Consider the following 23358-nt stretch of genomic DNA (forward strand, 5'->3'; position numbering starts at 1 on the left):
GCTTCCAAATGTGCCATTAATGTTCAGATCTTTATTCACTGTGGTGGACGCATGTAGTTTTTAAACTGTGTTACAGGTCACGTCCAATAAAATAATCCCAACAGTTATCACTGGTGTTGAACCAGAACATTCAGATAAGCAACATAATAACAGGCTAATACCAATAACCTTTTCAATATTCTGTTTTATTGAAGACCTTACGCATATACATTCATATCATTATTACTTTTACAAGACAACGTAGCAATCCTTACAAGCGCAAAGAAAGGAATGCACTGAGGGTGACATAAAAAAACGATAATAAACAACTACTACACTGAAACACTCTTTCTTTAAATGTCATTAATGGTAAAAAAAAAAAAAAAAAAAAGAAAGAAAAAAAAAGAAAAATGAAAGAAAAGAAAGAAAATTCTTACATACCATTTTTTTTTACCATTCTTGACAGTATATACTTTTGGCCTACATTTCCAACCCTTACAACCACAGATAGGCTCTTGCCTATGGAATGCGATATTTTTACAAGACGATCAATAACATAAAGCACTAGCCTATTACATTACGATAAGGCCTCCTCAAATAGGATGCAAATACTAACATATGTCATTTCATTGTACAAAGTTATACACGAGTACAGGGTAAAGAAAGGGACAACACTGAGCACATTGCAAAAAGCAAGTACATTAATAGGTCCAATAGACCCTCCGTCCTCCCTCACTAATAATAATAATAATAATAATAATAATAATACATTCTTTGAAGACGTTTGACTCAGAAAGTTTTAGGTTGTTGGCTTTTGTTTGGAAGAAAAAATATAAAAGTCACCTACAGAAAAGTGTCCTGCAGAACATGACTTGTAATTATTTCACATCAATAACATGCTGAGAACGTTTCACTGCTATAGCTTACTCATTATACATGGCGGATAATGCACTGCATTCACTCTGAATTAAGGGAGCACACACATAAGCCCATGATTACAAAAAATCTACATATTGATTTTTTTTTTTTAAATCATAAGCACCAAGTTTCAGAAATGCGCTTTCCCCTAACAAGTTATTCTCCCGCTGTTGCAACGCTAGGCGGGTCCCTTGCAGTAACCGAGTTGGCCTAGAACACAGTTATGTAGTACAGTTGAATCTTTCCATTACAGGTCCTCGCTGGTTCACTGTAAAAACACTATTTTTTTTCACTGGCACAGTCTGGACGTTAACTTTTTTATAGCAGCTCAAACCCGTTTTCAAACGGTGACCTCACTAAACGAAAGAAATGCAACCCATGCGGGATTCAGTGGTTGTTGTTAAGACAAGTTTAAAGGCAATAAAAGTGAATAAAAGAAAAATACCATTAGAAACTTATTTGCACACGAACAAAGTCATGGCAATCAATTTTCAATGCGCAGTCATAAAAATATCGATATGAATTACACTGCGATTTTAGTTCTCCCTCCCTCATGCAGACTCCCAGACTTCCAGATCTCATGCCCGTGACCGTGAACGTGCCCATAAACGTGGCGAAAACTATGGAGACGAGATAAAGGCGTTGTTCCTCTTACCCAACAAAATATGGCTGTGGAAGAAAAGGCAGCCGAGACGGAGATTCTTCATTATCAGTTCATAACTTCAGACATTTCTTTTTGCACTGATCCGCCCCAGTCAGACTGACATGTCTGACATCAGCGTTATTTTTAGGCCTATTTCGAGGGTTCGCCGACACGCCTTGTTTTCTCTAACTAAAACGGTAACAAAAATTACGTCGTCATAATGTGTCACCCCAAAAAGATGCTACATTGAAGACACATTTAGGGCGTACACTAATGTCATGACAGATCAGGAAAACGCACACACAGACACACACAGAAAAACACATTCTCACAGTTTTCTTTTGTGCGATTATGCAAAACATGAAGACTCACTGACATGTATAACTTTGGATGCCAGACAGTGGCTTGTTTTGGGCTTTTGTAACCCGCACCTTTTGTTATAAAAATATCAGAAATAAAGAAGGCTAATAATTGCTTGCAATGTAAAAGATGGATAGATGAGTGCATGCACAGAAAGAAGACCTAAGGGCGCATGGAAGGCTTGGCGTTTTTTTTTTCTTCTTTTTTTTTTTTTTTTTTTACTGCCTATCGATTCACCTTCTGCCGCATCTCTAAAAGTAGGCCAAAGCTTGCTCCCTCAGCATGAGTCTCTTCTTCTTCATCCTGCGGTTCTGGAACCAGATCTTGACTTGTTGGTCGCTGAGATTCAGACGATCCGAGAGTTCCCTGCGCCGCTGCCTGGTGATGAATTCATTCAGCATAAATTCACCTTCTAGCTCAGCCAGCTGAAGTTTGGAATAAGGTTTGCGCTTCTTTCTGGTCCGAGTGTGCATCGGGTACCACGGGGCACCTGGAGGACAGGGAAGAGGAGGGGGCACACAACGAATTAATCACCACAGTTGCAAAATCACGGTCATCTCCAAGGTTATGGTGAACCTATCCACGTCATGTTGCCTTACCTGTGAAGTCAGTTAACAATGCATTACATTAGAGCGTATCTGAATGTTGAATAACACTGTGCTGTTTTCTAAATATGTATAAGGTCCTGTAAATAAATGTATTATTTCAGTTAGCTGGAGTAAACTGCTGTGATTTGCAAAAGCTCCCTGATGTAGGGTTTGTGCTTTATGTTAAATTGAGAGAACTGATGCCCCTGGGTGCTGTCATTCCCTCCACAAGCAACGTGAATTTGTTTTGGTCTCTGACTGGACATATATGACTCTAATCCAATATTTGGAAATCAGGACTTGTCCAGTCTTGTTCTATATTCGCCCATAGGTGCTCATTTGCTTTTTAATTTTCAGCTTCCTTTATGGAGCCCACCAATATACCGCGGTTTGTGTCAAAGGAAGTTTTATTGTTGCAGTTAAAGCTGCATTAACGTGATAATTGAGCCGTGCTTGCAAATACCCCATACTTATTTGCGAGTTTCAGAGCATATTAAATGACTCTTGAGTCTACAGCGACAGATATTAATTCTGTTTACGAGTCATTAAAAAGAAAACTGTCTCTATTTGATGCAGTCAACCAAAGCGACTCACTTCTTTAAATCACTGCACTAATCTGTGTCCACAGTGCAAAAATAGACCAAAGTAAACCATTTACATGTATAAATAACAGAGACTCAAATAAGCTATGAAAATAAAAGATGGAACTAAATTGTTTATTCAAAGGCTGCTGGCAATATGGATTGCTGAGGTTATCTCTAACTGTACCTAAACACATGGTGCATGGAGTATTTTAGGGCAACCCCTAGTGGCGTTTGCACACCACGCAAGTACCCTGCAGGCTAACCTAAGCTGCAAGTTGTGCATCAAGATAACGAGCTCTAATGACGGTTTAATACCGCAAGTGTAAGCTATGCGCAGCCTTTTTATAAATGATGTGAAGGTGCGATTATGATAACTGTGATTTAAAAAAAAAATGCACTCACCTCCGCCTGCGGCTATGTTGCTCGAATGGCTTCCCGGTGACACCAGGGTCTGTGTGTCGCTGGATGAAGGCTTGCTGCCTTCGTTGAGCAGAGAGGAGCTGGAATCGGACTCCATTGACTGACAGGATGGCGGATCTTGCGTTAGCTGTTCGGTCCCATAATCGTATTTGGAAAAGGCAGCACTGTTGCCAATTCCACTGTGCATTCCGTGGTCAGATGTTAGGGATGATGTGTCTCTCGCCCTGTCCTCTCGTTTGAGACTGCTGCCACCTGAACAGGTCTCCCTGTTCCCGTTACCATTGTTGTAATAGCATTTGCCTTCCTCTGGTCTGGTAATTTCACACGAGCGATTGAAGGAAGGGTTAATAGACACGGGGCTGCTGAAGTAGGATTGCGAGTATCCATTGCACGGCTCCGAAGGATTCCACGGGAGGGAGCAAACGTTGTCCCTTCTCGGGTACGAGAGAGACGGTAGCCCCGCCAGTTGTCCCCCTGAGGCTCTAAAATTCGGAAAGTAAAATGTGTCTCCAGTGTGGATGTTTACTAAAGGTCCCACAAACCCTGGATTAAGGAGATTATGCTCGCCCATTTCCGCGGGCCCGACCAACAGCTTCTAGTTTATTGCAATCTGACATTTAACGTAGTTAAACCTGGAGGAGCGCCTGATTGGTCATTCCCAAACCACGTGTCCAGACGAACTTCTGCTACACATGGTACCACCCACTTGGTCCATCTCAGACAAAACAAAACATTAACTTCTGTATTACAGAGGTTTATATGCTTTTTAAAAATACTATAAACCTTTTATTAAAAAATGTAGAATCTTGTTTTTCCTCACTTGAGCCACGCTGAGTCCAAAAGGAACCCAGGCTGCTTCTCCTTTTACGCTTGTGGAACTGTCCATGGCCTCGTTTAATATCTTTATAAGCTGGCAAAAGTTTTTTAAATGCTATTTCTTATGAAAACTATTTTTCTTGAAGGAGAGGGTGCATGTGACATCTTGTTTTCTAGCAAATTATGGTTGAATTCCGTGTCATATAAAGCTGTGATGTCCCAATTTTACAAGCTTGTTTTAAGAAAAGACTGATGCTCATTGCCGCACTCTACTCATATTTACAGTAACGGGGTCAGCAGGTTGAAGCCACTGGCTCTGTAAAGGAGGACGATATTCTACAAGGTTACTTTAAGAGGGTATATTTCACATAATATTCTCTAGTACACCTCACATGAACAACTTTAACAGATACCGCCAATAAACGTTCGCAGCCAAACTCTGGTGGGATTGTTATACCTCTCACAATTCTTTTATATGAATTTTACAAGATATCAGAGGGCACTTAGCTGATTCAATCAGCCGAGAGACTCTCTGCTTTATATCGCACTAATTAGTTGATTTGTGAATGAAGCTCCAAAGACACTGAACAAATATGTAATATTCTGTGATATAGTCATCATATTTTCTGACAAAAGCGCTCTTTTCACACACAAACACACACATACAAACTTTGCATAGACTCCACCACATTGCGGTTTCTTTAAAAAAAAAGTCACCATCATATGCACATGATTGAGGCATTCTGCAAATACCTAGCCCAACAATTTCTAATGTGGTCTATGTTCATCAAATTACCATAATCCTCGTACATATTCTTGTAATTGAGCTTTGGATTTTGCATTCCTCTCCCGAATACAGAGGCTTGTCATTCTTAAAAATAAATAAATAAATCTAAGAAGACTCTCCAGTTGTTTACACCTTTCTATATTATACAAGACCAGCAAAGGTTTACTGCAATCTCTTCACAAATTCAAATTTTACCACCACCACTCTCCATTTGGGAAGAAACAAAATCAATTTATATATCACTAAAGTTATCATAATCTAGTCTTCGCTTGGCTCAATCAAGGCAGTTAAAAGAAACTCTGACAATATAAAGGGAAAAAAGTCTGACCAATAAAAAAAATCATAGATATAACAAAGCCCACTATGTCATCGTCAGCCTACTCAAGTTCACGACACACGGCGGGATGAACTTGATGTTGAACTCAAATACTCCATTAAAATAAAGGAGTAGATATTAGATGCAGTAAATTAGAGCAGGTATTGTGAGGTTTAATATCCATATTAAGTAAAAATATAGTGAATATATTTGAAAATGCCCCGAAATCCATGTTGTTTATTAAAAACTAATTGAAACTATCAGCCTTATTAACATGGCACCATGAAAATGAAATAATTATCAAAGGTCAAAATATAAAATTTATTCATACTGATTCCATTAATTGATGACAGCGATATGAATTTATGCATTAACACAAATGTGCCGGGTTGCAGAAGCCTGCACATGCGTGCTGAATGTCGCTAGTTGCCAATTACAAATTTGCCAATGAAGTGTTATGTGAGAACATTAGCATTCACTTAAACACTGGTTTGGGAACGATTTGCAAGTCAGCCGATATCTGATAGCTGGACCCGTCACTTGTGACCATGTATCCAATCTAATCCAAAGGCACCGGGCCTCGCTCTAGCCTTAAATAGAAAGAAAAAATATCAGATGTTTTAAACTGGAGAAGCTCTTAGGGATCTCTCGGGGTTTAATTCTCTCCCTCGTCTCACGCTCACTGCCTCTCCTAATCACTGCATCTAGTTAGTGAGTCTCGCAATTCACACAAACATCAATCCAGTATAATATCTTAGGCCTCGTCTTATGAAAAGCATTTGGGTGCCTTGGTATCACATCACAGCTCCTCGTGTTATTATAACAGTTGACAAAGCAAAACAGCGCAGTGTGATGTTTACAACAAAATGACCCGGACGTCCATCCGTTTACTAATGTGCAGGCTTAAGTCGCCACTTTACCTCCGAGAAAGAGGCCATGTGGTTGCGCCTCCTTGCCTCCACTCTCCACGCCTCCGATCCAAAGGCTCCCACAGATCCGGATTTCACGTGCAAACAACTGCTCGTCTGTTCAGTGCATCTTTATCTCAGCGGTGATGTCATAGATTACCGTGGGCGATAGGCCTTGTACTTAAGCATAAACAAAAATCTGTTATTAAAAAAGAATTTGGTAAACCGAGCATATAGCACTGTCAAGGTCACTGTCTAGTATCACTGTCTGCCCGATATTGAAATTAGTCTCCTGCGATCCCACTGGTCCTGTCCAGACAGGGTAATAGCCTAAACAAAGGGCTTTTCTTCCCCTTTTCTCTCTTTGATTCTCTGCAGGCAGGTTGCCACAGTTATAGCTATGTGCGACCTCTTTAAAGAGCTTCCGTCAAGAAAAAACGAACCACCAAGGGAAGCCTAAAGAACCACGAAGGTGGTAACGTTTAGTTGAAAGGTTTAGGAGAGCTTTTCTTTTTGTTTACAGGAGCGGACTATGTTTGATGCGGTTTTCCTGAAAAAATGACAACATCCCTTCTGACTAAGCTTATGATAACATACGTAGTCTGTTACTTAGGTCTGTAAGAATAGCGCGTAGCATTCTGGGGATATATATATATATATATATATATATATATAATATTCTATTATATATATATATATATATATATATATTATATATCTATATATAACATAAATATTTGTTATGTTTAAAACTGATATTGTTATGTAGAAATACAAAAAAAAACCAAAAGAAACTGCAAACTAGGATTAATAGTAAAGCCTTCGCTGTGTGGTTATCAGCATCTGACCTTGACCGTCACTTTGTGTGTAACAAAATAAACTGTTAAAATAAGAATATTTTATTTTGTTTCGTTTATTTTGGAAACTGATTTCATTTTAATCCAAAACTTGGCAACTTTAGCATTGTGTGCGGTTGTATAGTAAATGTTACAGAAATTTAAATATAAAGTGTTTATTACCTAGGACTGTTTATGACCATGTGACTATGAATTTTCAAACCAAACCTGGCTCGTGTGGTCAGTCCGATTGAATTCAGTTCTAACATGTTTGAGGAGAATGCAACTTTAAAAGATGAATTTGCCAATTTTTTTGCAACGTGTGCAACGATATCAACAAATAAATACATCATTTAATAAAACAACTGAACGCCGAAAACCCTGGTAGCCTTCCGCGTCTTACATTGATCCGACATATTATGTCCAGATTGGTAACTGGATACCATCTAATAATAGACTTAAAAAAAAAAAAACTGCAATGATAGTATAATAAAAGGTTTAATTCACACAGCACTGTCCTTACAAAATAGCTAAGATAGAATGGGCATGGGTTTTCAGGTCAACTCTGTGACTTTAAAGGTAGGGCTTCAACTTCAACTAACAGCTGACAGAAAACTTTTTTTACATTAAAAAAAATGTAAAAAAAAAAAAATGAAATAAAAGTAAACTCCGTATTCTACAAATGTGCACTGAAGAAGAGTCAGCCAGGAGCTAAAACCATAGATGAACTAAAGCACATTAAAAAAAATGTTGTTGCAACACTTCCTGATATTTTCCTCTGGTCACCACCAGAGGTTATCAGCCCCCTTTCTCATAGCTGACAGCGGCCTTGCTGAGTTGACGCCTCCGTACACAACCAAAAGCAAGGCTACTTTTTTCCTGTTAGTTTTTAAGCGATTTTGTATGGTTTAATGAGATTATATGCTGCGTAATACCCTGTTTGGCACAGGAAATACTAATCAGGCTACCTAATCTATTTGACAAAGGTGTCGATCTAGGCCTAAAAGTGAGCAGTTGAAAATAAGGGAACTGTGGTGGCTTATTGCGGTACAGATTTACTTAACACCTTCGTACTACGTATCGTAACATTTCTATTTTATAGTAACTTCAAAAAATATGTTTTTTAAAGCACCATATGCTTATGTTTAAATGAACATATTCTGCTTGGCTTATTGCGTTTGATCTTTGTGGGTTTGCCAATTTATGTGTTAAATTACTAGTCGGACATTTAATACATTTCTAAACACTGTAGCAAAATATATTTTATAAAGTACAAAGAACACATATAAGGAATGCTTTTTTTCATGTGAAAATATGAATTTAGTCGCTTCACGCTGTGTAGCTTATAGGCATAAATAAACTATATAAGTAAAAGTTACAGTTCTGCTTGATGCAGCATATTATTTCTTATTTTTGTCTTTTCAGCGTACTTTTTTTTTTTTTTATAAGCCACAAAAAGTCCTAAAACAAAGTCCACGTAGGCCTACAGCCATAATAGGAAGAAAAAGGCCGTACCTTTAATTGTTTTATTGTGGGCGACGTCGTATAATTATCTCCTCTTGCTGTGAAGGCAGTATGGCTGCGGATTACTGTTGTTGATGTGAGACGTCAAAAGTCCTACCTGTCCTTCGTGGTCAATAACACACACCTCATGATGATTGCATGAAACCACTGGTGGTTTGGGGGGTATGGGCTAGAATAAGTACTTTTAAATGAGTTCTGCAAAAAAAAAAAAAAAAAAAGTGGGGGAAAAAGAGCCAAAATGTTAATGCTCAGATCTTAGAGATGGTCAGAGTCGCAGGTCAGAGGATATCGCTACACTTCCCCTTTTTATGTATTTATGGCATGTCATTAAGCCAGGCTGTCTAGACGGGGAAATAACACCTTGTTTTCCTACAAACAAACCGTCAGCAGTGGTGTCCAGCCCCCTATTTATTATTCACAATCCGCTGTGATGTCAAGGTCAAAGTGACTGCATAGTCATGGTCAAGGGTAAATTAGGGGACCCAGAACTTTCCACATGGATTGAAAATCCAGGAACCGGACAAACAAAAACTTGAAGTCTGGCGGCTTAGAACACCATCAGCAGCCTGAATGTCCGAAAGAATAACACGGCCTCGCCAGAAACTGACACATAAAGAAATTACAGTGAAAACAAAACAAACAAAAACAAAACAAAACTCGGAGTAATTATAAATTCAGCTGGACTTTTTGGGTATAGTTTATAAGATTAGATTAATAGGTAAGGCCTCAGACGTTAACTACTAGGACTAAAGAAAGACAAGCCGTTTTTATCTTTTACATGTCACATGAAGAGTAATATACCCCAGTGTTAATTCAGATTACAAAAAAATAATTACAGACTTGATATGGGCTAGTCACATGGAGCTTAAAAATACGCTAACCGCAACTTCAATAATTCTCACACTTGTGTCAAACCGTTTATGTATTATTAGGTATTATGTATTATTTTCCTCCAGTCATTTCCTGCTGCACAAGTAGCCTAGCCTAACTTACCTTTGAGAAATCCAGGACTGCATTTGAAACAAGTGTGTGCATGTAGAATACAACAAAACCTACCCCTCAAATACATAAAACATATACATAAACAAAACCACTAAGACTTGTAGAATAAGATAGCCTTGTAGGGCATTTTGCTCTTAGCGTCAGTGCGTAATTAGCCTACTATTAAGACGCGGATAGACGAACAAAACCATGAGATTGTGTGTGTGTGTGTGTGTGGTGTGTGTGTGTGTGTGTGTGTGTGTGTGTGTGTGTGTGTGTGTGTGTGTGTGTGTGTTGTGTGGTGTGTGTGTGTGTAGGTGAAAGATTTGAATATCTCTTCAACCGTGCTACAACTACAACCTACATAACAACTTACCTGTAACTACAGCGGAATATAACCAATATCATAACTCCGGCGGGGATCCTGAAGTATACGTGAAGAAAAACTACGTTTACGAAAGCAAATCCTAATTCAAGCTACTCAGGTTTTGTTAATACGTTAGGGAAAACGGTAATCAGCGAAACATATTGCGGATAAATACTGTCAGCACAGAAGGTGTCTTATAAGAGTGCTTCTTGCGTTCTTAAAGGTGGCGGGTTTTACGTTCCCGTTAGACCAGCAACAAAACACTTTTGTACCTGCGGAATATCATGTAGACTGAAAATGATAACCCGGTAAATGTTCGTGTGAGAGCGGGGAGATAACCCGTTTGATTCGCTGATTTGCAGCGATTCTAAAATGTGAACGAATGCAAAAAAAAAAATTTTTTTTCCTTTAAATTTGACAGAAATTGCGGCAGAATTTAGTGGTGCAAACTTTCTGAGCAAGAATTTCCGTTTCTCAAAACTGATCAGTTTAAATGATCGGATCGAGTAATTCTCAGCAGAGTAGTTGTGCCTGAAAAAAAAAAAGATAAATTCTAATATAGTTCTTGATTTATATTTTTTCATAATTTGCAAGTGTCAGAGCGCCTTGTTGCCCACTAATCATGACTAATCACTGTATCGTCCCTGCTTGCCAAGAAGATGGCTCCGGGATGCCCAGTTATTCTTAATCAAGTATTGTGCAACATAAAATCTTGAGTGGCCCATCAGCTGCTGATGGAGTAGAGGAAAAGCGACAGTTGCCTGAGTCTTTGCTTCTTGGTAGCACCAGTGTAAGTTGAAACGAAGGTAAATGCTGCAAGGGTGGCTGATTGACTTGAATATTTGAGCATTTTCATAATCATCATTTATTTATGAAACACGTTACCAGTACGTAATTCAACACCACAAAACAGTTCACATACTCCACCAAAGTAGAAATTACAGGCTTCGTACAAGGCGTGTGATCATCTTCAATGCTACACTAACGAAGTCAAAACAAAATAGAAACGATTGTGCATTTATGTGTAATACTCACTGACTTTAATGGTTTACAATCATTCCGGTTGCATGACAGAATCCTTCACTGATAAAGGAAAACATACAGGTTTGGGGATATTCCAGTTTACATTTCCGCCATACTAGATAATATGAATTAAATAATAAAGGCATTGCACTATACAGATTAACAACATAGCAGCCTTTGCTTTACCCCAGGCTTAACATATCCCACACACAGGAACATAGCTTTTGAAATTCAGGCGGAACTTTTTTTTTCTTTTTTTTTTTTTTTTTTTTTTTTTTTTTAAGAAAAGTATTCTTTCTTCCGAAAGTCTTTTGTTGAAGATGATAAAGTCTCAAGTTCAACATATGTTTACGCCACAGCAACCATTTGTCCATGTGGCGATTACCGCTCAAAAATGACATGAATCCGTCTCCTCTGTTTTGATCAGTCGCAAGTATTGAAATTGCATCAGTCCTTTTTAAATTTAGAAAAAAAACAAAGAAATAAACACGCAATGCTTGTCTTTGAAATGCTGATATCGTTTTAAAATATTATATATTTATATATGTACATTCCTATAAAACAAATGAGAGGTGAATTTTAATATTTTCACAGTTTTTAGAGCATTATCTCTCATTTGAAAACAGAGTGCTCGGTGGCGTGGTCGATTGAGTTAATGATGGAATTTAAATTAAAAAATATCAGTCAGACAAAAAAAATTTCAACCACGATTTTCAATGGAGGAGGTAAAAATATGGCAAGATGGGGGGTTTTGGAAGGCGTAGTTTCGAGGAAGTCGGTCATCCTTTCAAGTGGTGTGCATATGATTGTTCTTGGATTTACTGACAAATTTCTTCTCCTTGACCCGCCGGTTTTGGAACCAGATGGTGACTTGACGCTCTGAAAGGTTGGTGGCGGCCGAGATGCGCCTTCGCTTGTCTTTGGTGATGAACTTGCTTGCTGCATACTCTTTCTCCAGCTCCTTGAGCTGGATTTTGGTGTAAGGGACACGTTTTTTACGCCCTCGACGATAACTGCTGACCTCGGGCTGCAATGGTACAACATCTGCAAGAAAAAAAATCCCAGGAAAATTTTAGCCCATGTGCGAAAGAGAACAATGTTTCACTTCACAAAATCATCTGACAAGACCGGTCAAATCTGGAAGGAAACTAATACGTCCTTTCAAACACTGACTCTACTAGAATGAAAATAGGAAAACACTATTTTTCCCACAATCTCTGTGTGCGCACCCGGGTGTGTGTGTGTGTGTGTGTGTGTGTGTGTGTGTGTGTGTGTGTGTGTGTGTGTGTGTGTGTGTGTGTGTGTGTGTGTGTGTGTGTGTGTGTGTGTGTGTGTGTGGAGATGGCTAGGTGGCTGGCTGGGAGGTGGGGGTACTCAACTAAAATTTTGTTCAAGTCAGAATCTCTGGTGTGCTGCACCTGACGTGTGGAGGGGTGACTGAATAACCTCCATTTGTTTCTGTACATGAACCATCAATATCAAGTTACCGCCACTACTGTTAGGGTGCATGTTGATACTTCATCTGTTCATTGATAATCTATGGACAAACGTAATTGCGGTTATCGGTATCTTAAATGACTCTCCCGTTGATATGTGATCAAACTGTGGGATAAGACTGATAAGTATAACTTTTTTTTTTTCTGGATGTGTGTGCCATACACCAGTCACCAGTAAGACACAGGAATCACAATCTGGCAACTAACCCGAAGACAGCTGAAAACTTTAAGATTAATAATTAAAATGAAATCATATATGTTAAAAGTACTGTAAGTACAAGTTCATACATTTCTGCAAAAACTTTTTTAAAGATTAAACATTTTACTCATATTATTGCATTGCATTAATTTCCCGGGCAATATTCTTTCTATATCTTAAAAAAAAAAAATAACACTGGCTACCTCGTTTGTCCAGGTAACCTAACTTCTCGGATTAGTCCCTTTCGCCAAAGGTAAAGGTAAACGCAAGACAACCAAGGAGAAACATGACAGGACAAGTATGCCAATACCTTAACACAAATACTGGCAAGCTGGAATACATGCAGCTTCCCCCACCCCTAGTTTACAGGCAGAGATTGTGGATTTTTCTCCCCTCTTCATGTTTATACAAGAATAATGTCTCTTACTCTTTTTTTAAACTATTAATTTAAGGTAAAGGATTTTAAAGCAAGTTATCTTAATGTTTGCTTACTGTTCCCATGCATTAGATATTTTGTCAGTCACATGAGAATAACGTGTTTTTACTTTAAAGCAAATCAGTCAGATCTGTTTGAGAGGACGTCAGCTTGTGTGCATGGCTAAAGCAGCATAGAAAGGCAGCGCGCACTTGTGTGTTCGTGCACGTGTGTGCGCGCGGGACACTGCGTGCCCGTGCTTGCGTGGCTTGCGCTTGTGTATTTATAATGTAACAAGAAGGAAGGAGGTCCCTACCCTAGCAAAAAATAGCTACAGATTTCAAAAATAATAAACCCATAAGCCAAACAAAGTAGCCTTGTAAACACTCTGTAAACTGCATACTGGTCAGACTCTTCAGATATGTGTGACAGTCTGAAGCATGCTGTGTGATGATAAGTAAAGTAAAAGGTGAGCCTGAATTACAGAGTAAGCTGTTTCGTGTTTCTGAACCATTTATATGACATGATGCCAAGATCGGTGTGTGTAATACATATGTTATAAATGATCCTTAATAGATGCAAAAGACGCACCACAGGGGCGCAGAGATTTATTGGCACCATCCAAACACAGCAGGCTAGCTAAGCCACTATATTGTCATACAAGGGGCAAAGGTATGCAGTGGTGCTGCTTTCTGTTCTACGTGACGAAACTCCACTGTAGTCGTCATATGACTGTCAAAAGCAAATGCTCAGAAAGGACAGGCTCCTGAAAACCCATTTTTAACTTGGGATTCTAATTTCTCACCACTTTACGCATATTTCAAAGAAATGCGTGGTGGTTTGTTGAACTTTAAACCAAAGAATATTCCTGCGTATAATGACAGACGCAGGAAAATTACATGAGTTGACTGACATAGGAATTTACAGTTGTGTGTTTATCGCAGTTTCCCTGGGCTCCTTGGTAAGTTGATACGGAGACTTTAACACACTAAAATTGATAGACCACAGTAAGAGAGCAAAGTAAACTATCTTATTGCATTTTAATAGCCTTAATGCGATGGCAAAAGTATTAAAACACTTCAAGCAGCTGGACTATCATATAAATTCCAACCTGCCAGAACAGTTTAAAAATAATTATACTTTTTCATACCTGGGAAAGGGGATTTCCAAATATGAGTTGGCTGCGTTGGCTCTTTATACCCATCCCAGCTATTAGGCAGAGCCCAGTGTTGGTAGCCCTCCATGGGAATCAAGGCGTCGTGCCGCGGTTCAGGGTGGGCACTGATACTGGGCACGACCGACACATCGAGATATCCTGGAACAGCCTGATACGAGCTGGCGAAACTCGGGTAGAAGGCAAACTCTTTCGCCCTGGTAGACAGTTCTTCCGTTTGCAGCGCTGTGCTGGGCTCGGCATATTTCTCTGCGGGATGGTACGAGCAAGGCTTCTGCTGCAAGTTCACGTTGTGCGAGTGAGATAATCTACAGCCGTAATATGGGTTTCCAAAGGGATAACCGTAACTCAAAGATGCACTGGATGATGTTTGAGAAGCAGGACACTGTCGGCCGGTGTCTGTGGAGGAAATATCCGAGTAGACGGAGCCCTGGTGGGTCGCTATGGTGCCAGAATGTCGTCCCAGCGCGGGGTGCGACATCAGGTCCCTGCAGTGGGTCGCAGGGCAATTACCGCTCAGTCCCTCCATTGTTTGGCTTTTATTCTGGTTGTTTTCATTCGGGCTTTTTTCATAAACGTACATCAAGGTGTCCGCCCAGCGTGGATGCAGAACCAGCGAAGTCGTCATATCACGGGCTGCCGATGCTTTTTAAAAGTCGACTACTCCAAGACGGACACCTCATTTCCAACTACAGTTTACACCGAGCGCATGCGCACACTGTGCTCTTGTGTGTCCACTTCATTAAGAATCTGGCACGTGATACGCTAACAAGTCCTACGAGATTGAGCTTGTGAGCAGGGGCAGAGCAGCCCTTTAAAGACCCACTGCCTCAAGTGTCATCGTTTTTCCTGCAGAACACAGAGTCATATCATTGGCTTAAATCACCGAAACCCACACCCTTAAAGGGGAGTTTGTATACGTTCAAGATTTGGGCAAACGAAAGCAGCCTGTGAAATTTAGCCGATTTCTGAAGCTGCCAGATGTTATAATATTGTGCACATAGAAAATAAAAAGCAAATTTTTCCATTTAAATTTTTTATTGGTATAATCAGCTTGCTCCAAATGGCACAAACTTTGTCCCTCTCCATTACTTTGAGGAGGAGATATGTTGCGTCTGGGGGTTTGGTTTAAATGTAAAATGTATATTACAAAAAGATAATTCAATATGGAACCTTAATTATGTAGTCAACTAAATGTCTATTATGTCATATTTGAGTTGGGTATATGTCCATGCATATGCATATGTAAATCTTTTATCAAGACTGCTTTGGCGTACGCATTCAGATCCGTACCTTCACACATTAGTGTTTCTGGGACCAAAGCTTGCTGTAGAATACCACTTTTTCACCAGGACATAATTGTGATATTTACTAATGTTGCATTTAAGATGCTGATAATGTGAAACCTATAATAAATTATTATAATAATAATATTATTATTATTATTATTATTATTATTAGAATGACATGATTGTTTTTTTTTATGCAGCTTTTTGTTTTGTTTTTAAGAATTAAGTAGCTACAGGCTGTGTGTGTATGTGTGCGCGCTGTGTGTATGTGATGCAGAACTACCAGGCCCAGTTTTAGGATAATCCAAAGTGAACGTGCTAAATGACTGCCATTGCACCGCAGCACCAGCAGCCACAGGACGAGATGAAAGCCATTCCAGGTAAGCGCCGTCAGTACAAATTCAGTAGACAGTGTATCCTTATTTGAACGTAACTGCCCAGAATCGCTGATAGCGTGCCTTAGTTTATATACAGCTGATTCCGTTATATGTTTGGGTAAAGATATGTCCAGTTTTAACATTCACGCTTAGGCCCAAAATGAGTTTCAGCGATAACAAGACAATGAAAGTGACCATTAAACGAATTCATGTGATGTTTCTGTTTCACTGGGCAATTCATTCAAACTCTAGAAGCGGACGCTGACGCTTCCAGGCGAAAATAAGAACAAGGGGCGCTTTCAGCTGGACTGTGTACTGGCTACAGATCTTATTTAATTACACTACATGGTGGATATGCGGACCTATATCTTTCAACAACTCTTCCTCTGTTGTTTTACCCACGTCTTCCTTCAGACTTGTAGGACTAGTCATTTGCTAAAGCTCTTTTAGCTCATCTTATCTCCGGGTTATACAGTCGCCACAGTTGTGGAAATCCCCCCTTTCTTCTGCTCTGCAATTCAAAATATTACTTCTGGGTTCAAATATAAACCTTTACTGTGTTTTCAAGTTTCAAATATGACTGAGAGGCTAGGCCCACAGTGAATCCATAAAGTAGGCTTTTTGCAATGCCTGTTCCATGAGTCATTCATAAAGCAGGCTACAATCTGCCCTGTAAAGGGCGGATAGTTTATCAACATTTTTGCTCTTCCGAGTCGTCTTAGGAATAATCGAGCAACCGTAGCGCATTTGTAAACAGCACTAAGGAAGCTGGACCCCTGTCGCTCCTTGAACAGAGACTTTAGTTCTTTTGTCTCAAGGAAATTACAACTGCGAAGGGCTCATCCAAGCGGCAGCTGCACGGAAGTCCAAGGTCAAGGTAAAAAAACGCAGACAAACAAGGTCGTAATCAGAGTCTAGACAGGCAAGAATGAACTTCACACTGAAGTATTCATGCAAACTAGCTGTTATTTGGAGACCCTTACTCTGAAATATTTGGTTTGTGAGAAAGGGGAGAGAGAGAATTCCAAATAATGCTTCGAGGTAATTAGTTTTTGTTTAAAAGATCAGGAATTTAACATTTGCGCGGCAGATAACCGGCTCCTTTCAAACTACTGCTGACAGTATGTTATAAGTCGATTTTAATTCATATTTTTTAATCAGTGCCGTTTCCTGCAATGACTACACATGTATAATTTTTTATTTGCAGATTATGGTAATAGCTCCCCCAAACAGATGATGCAGCGTTGGTCAAATAAGCAGCCTTATAGTTACACACATTAACAAATAACAAAACAAAACAATTAACAAACAACGACAAAGGAGGAAAAAACTCATCAAGTAAAACTTATTTACTAAAAAAAATAAACCACATGTTAAGCCGATCTGTTTTTCTCCAAAACAGACTGAGAATGCCAATTTCTGATTTTCTCAGAATCATTTCTGAAATAGACCATCACAAAAAACTTAAATATAAGAGTACCTAGGGACTTTATTGATTAAGCACTGTTCTCTTCTTCAGCCTTTTGGAACAAGTAATACAACGATTGCATATACGATTAGAAAAAATATATACTGGATACTATGCAGGCGGTTAGGGAAAAATACCGAAGACAACGACATTTTAGCTATAGCGTCTAACACGCCCTGCAGAAAATAGCATCTAATTAATCTTAAAAGATTTCACACTTGAACTTTAAACATTATTTTCCATTAACCCTTAACATGCTTTAGCTACACAGGTTGATTCTTATAATTATTTTCCCCAAGTTTACGCATGTACACGTTTCACATTATATTGAAATTTCCCATTTAATGCTGTCCAACTATGTACTCATTGTGAGATTTATAAATAATTAATTTATCCCCAGAAAGACAGACGCCGGAAATGAAGGTTGCTATTTTCTCGCCCATATTTAATCTTAAACTCACCCTTTAAGTTGTGATGACTTGCGCTGGGTAAGTATGTAAACATGTATCTACATTATGCTGGAAAATCAAACTAAAATTAATTTATCTAACAGGGTTTCGATTTTTTTTATCATAATACATTATAGTCCTTAAACTTGCCTATAATGGCATAAGAGAAATAAAATAAATAAAATAAAATAAAAACTCTGTCAATAATAGTCGTGTAGCTCACAGTGGCATTTAATGAAAATAAAAAAAACAAAAAAACAACAAAGAAAGAAAGAAAGAAAGAAAGAAAGAAAGAAAGAAAGAAAGAAAGAAAGAAAGAAAGAAAGAAAGAAAGAACATAAACCCCAGAAATAAATTAGCCATTGCAGACAATAATACAAACTGTTACTGGTCAGTTTTAGGCGAAGTATTTTAAGCAAGTACTTGTATTCAATATACTGCTCTTCATACAGTTTGTGGGAACTTCGACCAAAAAAGAAAAAAAAAAAACAAGCATCCCTCCATCTTGAATGTTAAAACATTTGTTTAGAAACTTAGAAGGATCTGCAAGGATGAGTTAAATATTTCTTCTCCACTGCGAAAGTAGAGGAAGTGTTTATAGAAAGGACTACCAATAGGCCTATCCTGACCACCAGCTATGATGCCTTGCTGTAAATACATTGACAACCAGACATCACGTCCTGCCAGACAGGCCCTGTCAGGCGGGGAGAGCGCCTGTCTGGTGCAGAGGTTTGTGGGGGAGGGGAAGCGTCCATCCTCATACAATGGCTCCCTACCTGCGGCTTCCGCTCTCAACTCACTGCATATGCACATGACTTAGCCGATGGATATTAAGCAAGCAGAATATGCGTTTACAACATGCAGCAAGCGCCATTTTGACTCTGCAGTACAAGGGTGTAGTAAATTATTGTACAATCCTAGTGATTTCTAAACCGTAGTCACATCTTATTCAAATAATAATGACATTGCAATCATAACCTATAAAGGAAAGAGGTAAAAACTTTCACCTAAAGCTAACGATTTCTATCTATCTATCTATCTATCTATCTATCTATCTATCTATCTATCTATCTATCTATCTATCTATCTATCTATCTATCTATCTATCTATCTATCTATCTATCTATCTATCTATCTATCTATCTATCTATCTATCATGTTATACTATGAAACAGATCCTTACCAGTCTCATTATGATGCAAATCCTTGGGCATAAAAAGCACTTGAAGACTTGATGCAGCGATCCAAGAGTGTGTTGACGGCTTGCAGGTAGAGTCTGTGCCATGCATGCTGAAATCAGGTTGCATTTATATTTAAGAGTTCCCAGTCAGCTGTAGGCTGAACCATTGTTATAATCAAAGCAAAGTGGTCGGTAATTCCACTCAAAAGTAGACGTGGACTATGATAAATAAAATAACCAAACAGATACGCGCACTACAGTGTGGAGCCCACAGAGATTTTAACAAAATAAGACGACCAACTTTGGACACCTTAAGTATATGGACGAACTGACTGAACCAAAGCTTAACTGTGATCTATATAAATATCACAGTAAACTGGGATTCGTGTTAACTTGAAAACATTGTGTCACTGTGTGTGTCACAAGTTCCTGGTCGAGCGCGTTACGTGTACTTCAGAGTAGTTTGTATTAGTCTTTCCGTGTAACATTTCCCTGTGAAAAATAGTGCATTTCTTTTGCTCTTGGGAATCATTTGTGTGTGTGTGTGTGTGTGTGTGTGTGTGTGTGTGTGTGTGTGTGTGTGTGTGTGTGTGTGTGTGTGTGTGTGTGTAAGAAGATGGGCTGTTGTTCTGAAGGTCGGAGAGCAAAGCAGTGTCCTGTCATGAAAACATTCCTACAAAAACTAAAACAGCATCTCAATCTGGTGTTTTCCAGTCCAAGCTGCATTTAATTTACGATCAGAAGAGTTCATAATCATAGAAGCCATGACCACTGAATTTCTATGCCAACTGTCAGGGCACGGGGCAACACGTGATTTTTGTCAAGGTCTAAAATATATAACTGGGGCGGTGCAGTGTTTGGTGCGTGATAAACAAGGAATTTGCAAAACAATAACATAAAATGCTCATTTAAACGCAACCGCCCTTATGCGCAAATAGATCAGGCTCCTATCAGAATTTAGTTTGCTATTGCACCTCGCTCTGAGATCAGCAAATTAGTTGTTGCATTTTCTGTATCTTCTTGCCTATATATGAGCAGCCGACACTAGCAGCCGAAGCTGGATAAGGCATTCATGACTCCAGTCTGATATAAACTAAGTGGCAGTTGCCTATACGTTTTCAGGAGGTAAATCTACCGCAACGCCGTAGGTTAGTGTCAGTGGTAGGAAGACATGTTTGCAAAGCTAACAAATTACTTTTAGTATCCGTGAAACGGCGTACAGTGAACAGAAGAAGCAAATGTATGGCGTTTTAGACCATACAGTGCATGGAGTGCAACAACACCTTCTTAAAAAGAGTCCTATCAACCTTAAGTTAACAGATTAAAATACAGCAAATAGTAACACAATGTGGCGGACGTTTGGTCGATATCTTCTTTAGGAGAATCACCGACAGGTTTGGCCAGCTTCTTACTTATCATCAATATACAGACTAAAGAGTGACTGTATGTCATTACGCTTTTAAAAACGCTGCATGAAAAGGACTACATACACTATACTTTAGGCACAATTTACTTCAGATTTGACTCGTTTAACCTCACCCAAAGCAGGTAGACTATGCGAGGATGGCTGTGGGCTAACCGCAACATAAAGCAGGCCAGGCGGAGCCGCGCCCAGAGCACTGAGGGCAGGGCTGGCAGACCACCGCTACAGCTAGGCCAGATGGATTTACAAAATACAACATAGGCTTTGCAACCCCCCTTTTTAGTGTACTTATCATATTATTATTGTATTTTCAATTATTCATTTGCTGAGTGCACTGAACTGACTGCAGGGTTTTACAAAATTTGAGAATGAGATATTTTGCAGGTCGTTAAGTTGAAATACAAAGTGTATTTCTGAAATGCAATAAATTCGTCAGGAATACAACACCGCTTTAATGGGGAGCATTTGAGCCACAACCATTTGCAGAATTTCGCACAATTTAGATGACAAGCTACACCAGCATCATCACAAAAACAAAGCGATAAACAGATCTGATAAGCTGCTTGGTACGGTTATAATTTACGATTTTAGACATAGTTTGCTGGATATTACCTGACGTGGACAAATGTGGTACTAGTGTAGCCTTGTGTAATCGTCTCTTACACCAAATGAATGTTGCCATTCTGGACTTAATGTTTTTAATTTATCGTCTGTAATACATTATTTTATTAGATATTTGTTTTCATAACGACACGTGATACCAATACGTTGCTGAGTCTTGTCTCGTCAAATATGTAGGCCCAAACTATTTCCAAGTTATATCTTTATGTGCGCTGATGTTACCAAAATGGATTTTAGTATAATCCTCAAATCTTTGATTTACCAGTGTTTAAGTGATAAATCAAGTCTTGCGAGAGTCACTGTTTAGTTTTCCTGCTGCAGTGCAGAGGGTGGACCGGTGAGAAAGCTCACTAAATAAATCCACAGTTTGACGCGGCTCGTCGGAAGTCCAAGTTCAAGTTAAGAGAGGCCGTCGCTCCATCTGCCCAGACAGCAAAACAAAAGACGCACACGTTCATCATTAATCACCTCACTCCTTCTCTCAAAGAATAAAGCCCTTAAAACTTTTTTTTTTTTTTTTTTTTTTGCATATTTCAGACTATCGCTACATAAGCTGCAGTTTAAAGGGGTTCCTGACAAACTAGAGGTGCATTTAATGTTTTAAGTTTCCATTTGCTGCAGAAAAACGTCTTGGCGGAGCCATGTTCTGATGAAGACTTATTTTCCTTAATAACAGGTCTGAAAAAAGAACAACACAGTTCTCGGAGGTTAAACATGTTTGTTATAAATGTGATTATCACAAGGACACAGATCCAAACGGCAAACCGCGTTTGGCCATTCAAGATACAGAAAACTGTTTCCCAGTAATCTTCATGGGTATCTTCATAAATCTTGCGGATTTTGTTATAGTCCAGTTTCTGCGCCACTTGGATTGACGCTAACATTCATTACAGTCTCGAACACTATGCAGTCTTCAAAGGGTTCATATATAGAAAATGTGTCAGAATGCAATCCGAGGACACGCGCTCGGATTATTTTTGATCTTGAGACGCCACTACACAATCTGCTGAGAGGGATGCCAGCTGTATTCAGATGGTTTCTAAACAAAGTTTATATAGAAAAGCCAAATTAAAATAATCGTTTCCTGAATGGTAACTGGTGAGGAAACGTGGAGAGGCAGTCAGAACTATGATCTAACTATCTAAGTGGTTCTTTATGCGCACGTAGCTAAAGCAATTAATTTTACTTTATGTTCCACCAATAACCACTTAGAGTCTCAGTATCGCTAAGACGTAAATGTTTAACCTGAATCATCTATTAAGTCCTAAATGTACCTTCATGTTCCTTATCACTGTCGTCATACACCGTGTCACGATACCACTTGTGAAATCCTCTATATACTATAGTTTAACGTCTTTTTAGATAGCTCAAAGAGCAGATTGCATTTTGAGGCACAAAATGTAAACAGTGGAGTTAGTCTGTGCGCACAAACGGCTTGTTTGTATAACCCACCCTGTGAGGCTCACTTTACTTTAGCACACCAAATAAAAATGCGGGGAATTTGCTGAAAGAGATTTTTAGAATAACTTCCTCACCTAGTATGCAGCAGTTCAGCAGTAACTGTATCCAGAGTCTAAAATCAAATAGGTTGCTGGTTTGAAGGAGCTACGGTCTGGAAAACGATTGTCAGCACCTGCATGATGTTGTGATGTAAGAAAATCTGAAGTGAAACGGTGAACTGGTAACCATACTTAATCATTTGAAATATATATATATATATATATATATATATATATATATATATATATATATATATATATATATATATATATATATATATATATATATATATATATATATATATATATGAAAAGTGAATCGTTATCTAATCAATCAGAAGCAGAGGAAACTAATTAGATACTCAGAGGTGGTTATTTTGTGCAGGTTTGACATTCGAATATGGGAATTTTGTATTAAACTATAATTAAGTCTAAAATCAGTCGTTTAATTTTGATTTCACAAAGGTGAGTTTTCCCATTTCACTGAAATGTTTTATTTGCGGTTCATCTGATCATTTATGAATTTTGACTATTACAATGTAACAGCTGCTGCAGTTTCGATGAGCTACACCTCAGATAAACATCGCATAAAATTCCTCCAGAGAAGCGTTTGTGTGCAGCGCGATCTCTTTCATCGCTTCTACCTGCAATTAAATATTTACTGCTTATCCCAGTATTGACACGTTCCTTAAAGCGTCCAAATAACATGGCTGAGGTAA

At 38.8% G+C, this 23358-nt stretch overlaps 2 protein-coding genes across 2 annotated transcripts; both read right to left on the bottom strand.

Moving 5' to 3' along the window:
• Window positions 1-420: 420 nt before the first annotated feature.
• Window positions 421-4084, bottom strand: hoxc12a (homeobox C12a). Its single transcript, XM_030734191.1, has 2 exons — window positions 3474-4084; window positions 421-2390 (listed from the first exon to the last, which is right to left on the bottom strand). Exons 1-2 carry the CDS (start codon window positions 4060-4062, stop codon window positions 2152-2154), a joined length of 828 nt encoding a protein of 275 aa, XP_030590051.1. The 5' UTR covers window positions 4063-4084; the 3' UTR covers window positions 421-2151.
• Window positions 4085-10923: 6839 nt separating this feature from the next.
• hoxc13a (homeobox C13a) lies at window positions 10924-15088 on the bottom strand. The gene is made up of 2 exons (XM_030733989.1): window positions 14310-15088; window positions 10924-12093 (listed from the first exon to the last, which is right to left on the bottom strand). Exons 1-2 carry the CDS (start codon window positions 14959-14961, stop codon window positions 11837-11839), a joined length of 909 nt encoding a protein of 302 aa, XP_030589849.1. The 5' UTR covers window positions 14962-15088; the 3' UTR covers window positions 10924-11836.
• Window positions 15089-23358: the final 8270 nt, after the last annotated feature.

This window comes from Archocentrus centrarchus, chromosome 7, assembly GCF_007364275.1.
Source record: "Archocentrus centrarchus isolate MPI-CPG fArcCen1 chromosome 7, fArcCen1, whole genome shotgun sequence".
Classification (NCBI taxonomy): domain Eukaryota; kingdom Metazoa; phylum Chordata; class Actinopteri; order Cichliformes; family Cichlidae; genus Archocentrus; species Archocentrus centrarchus.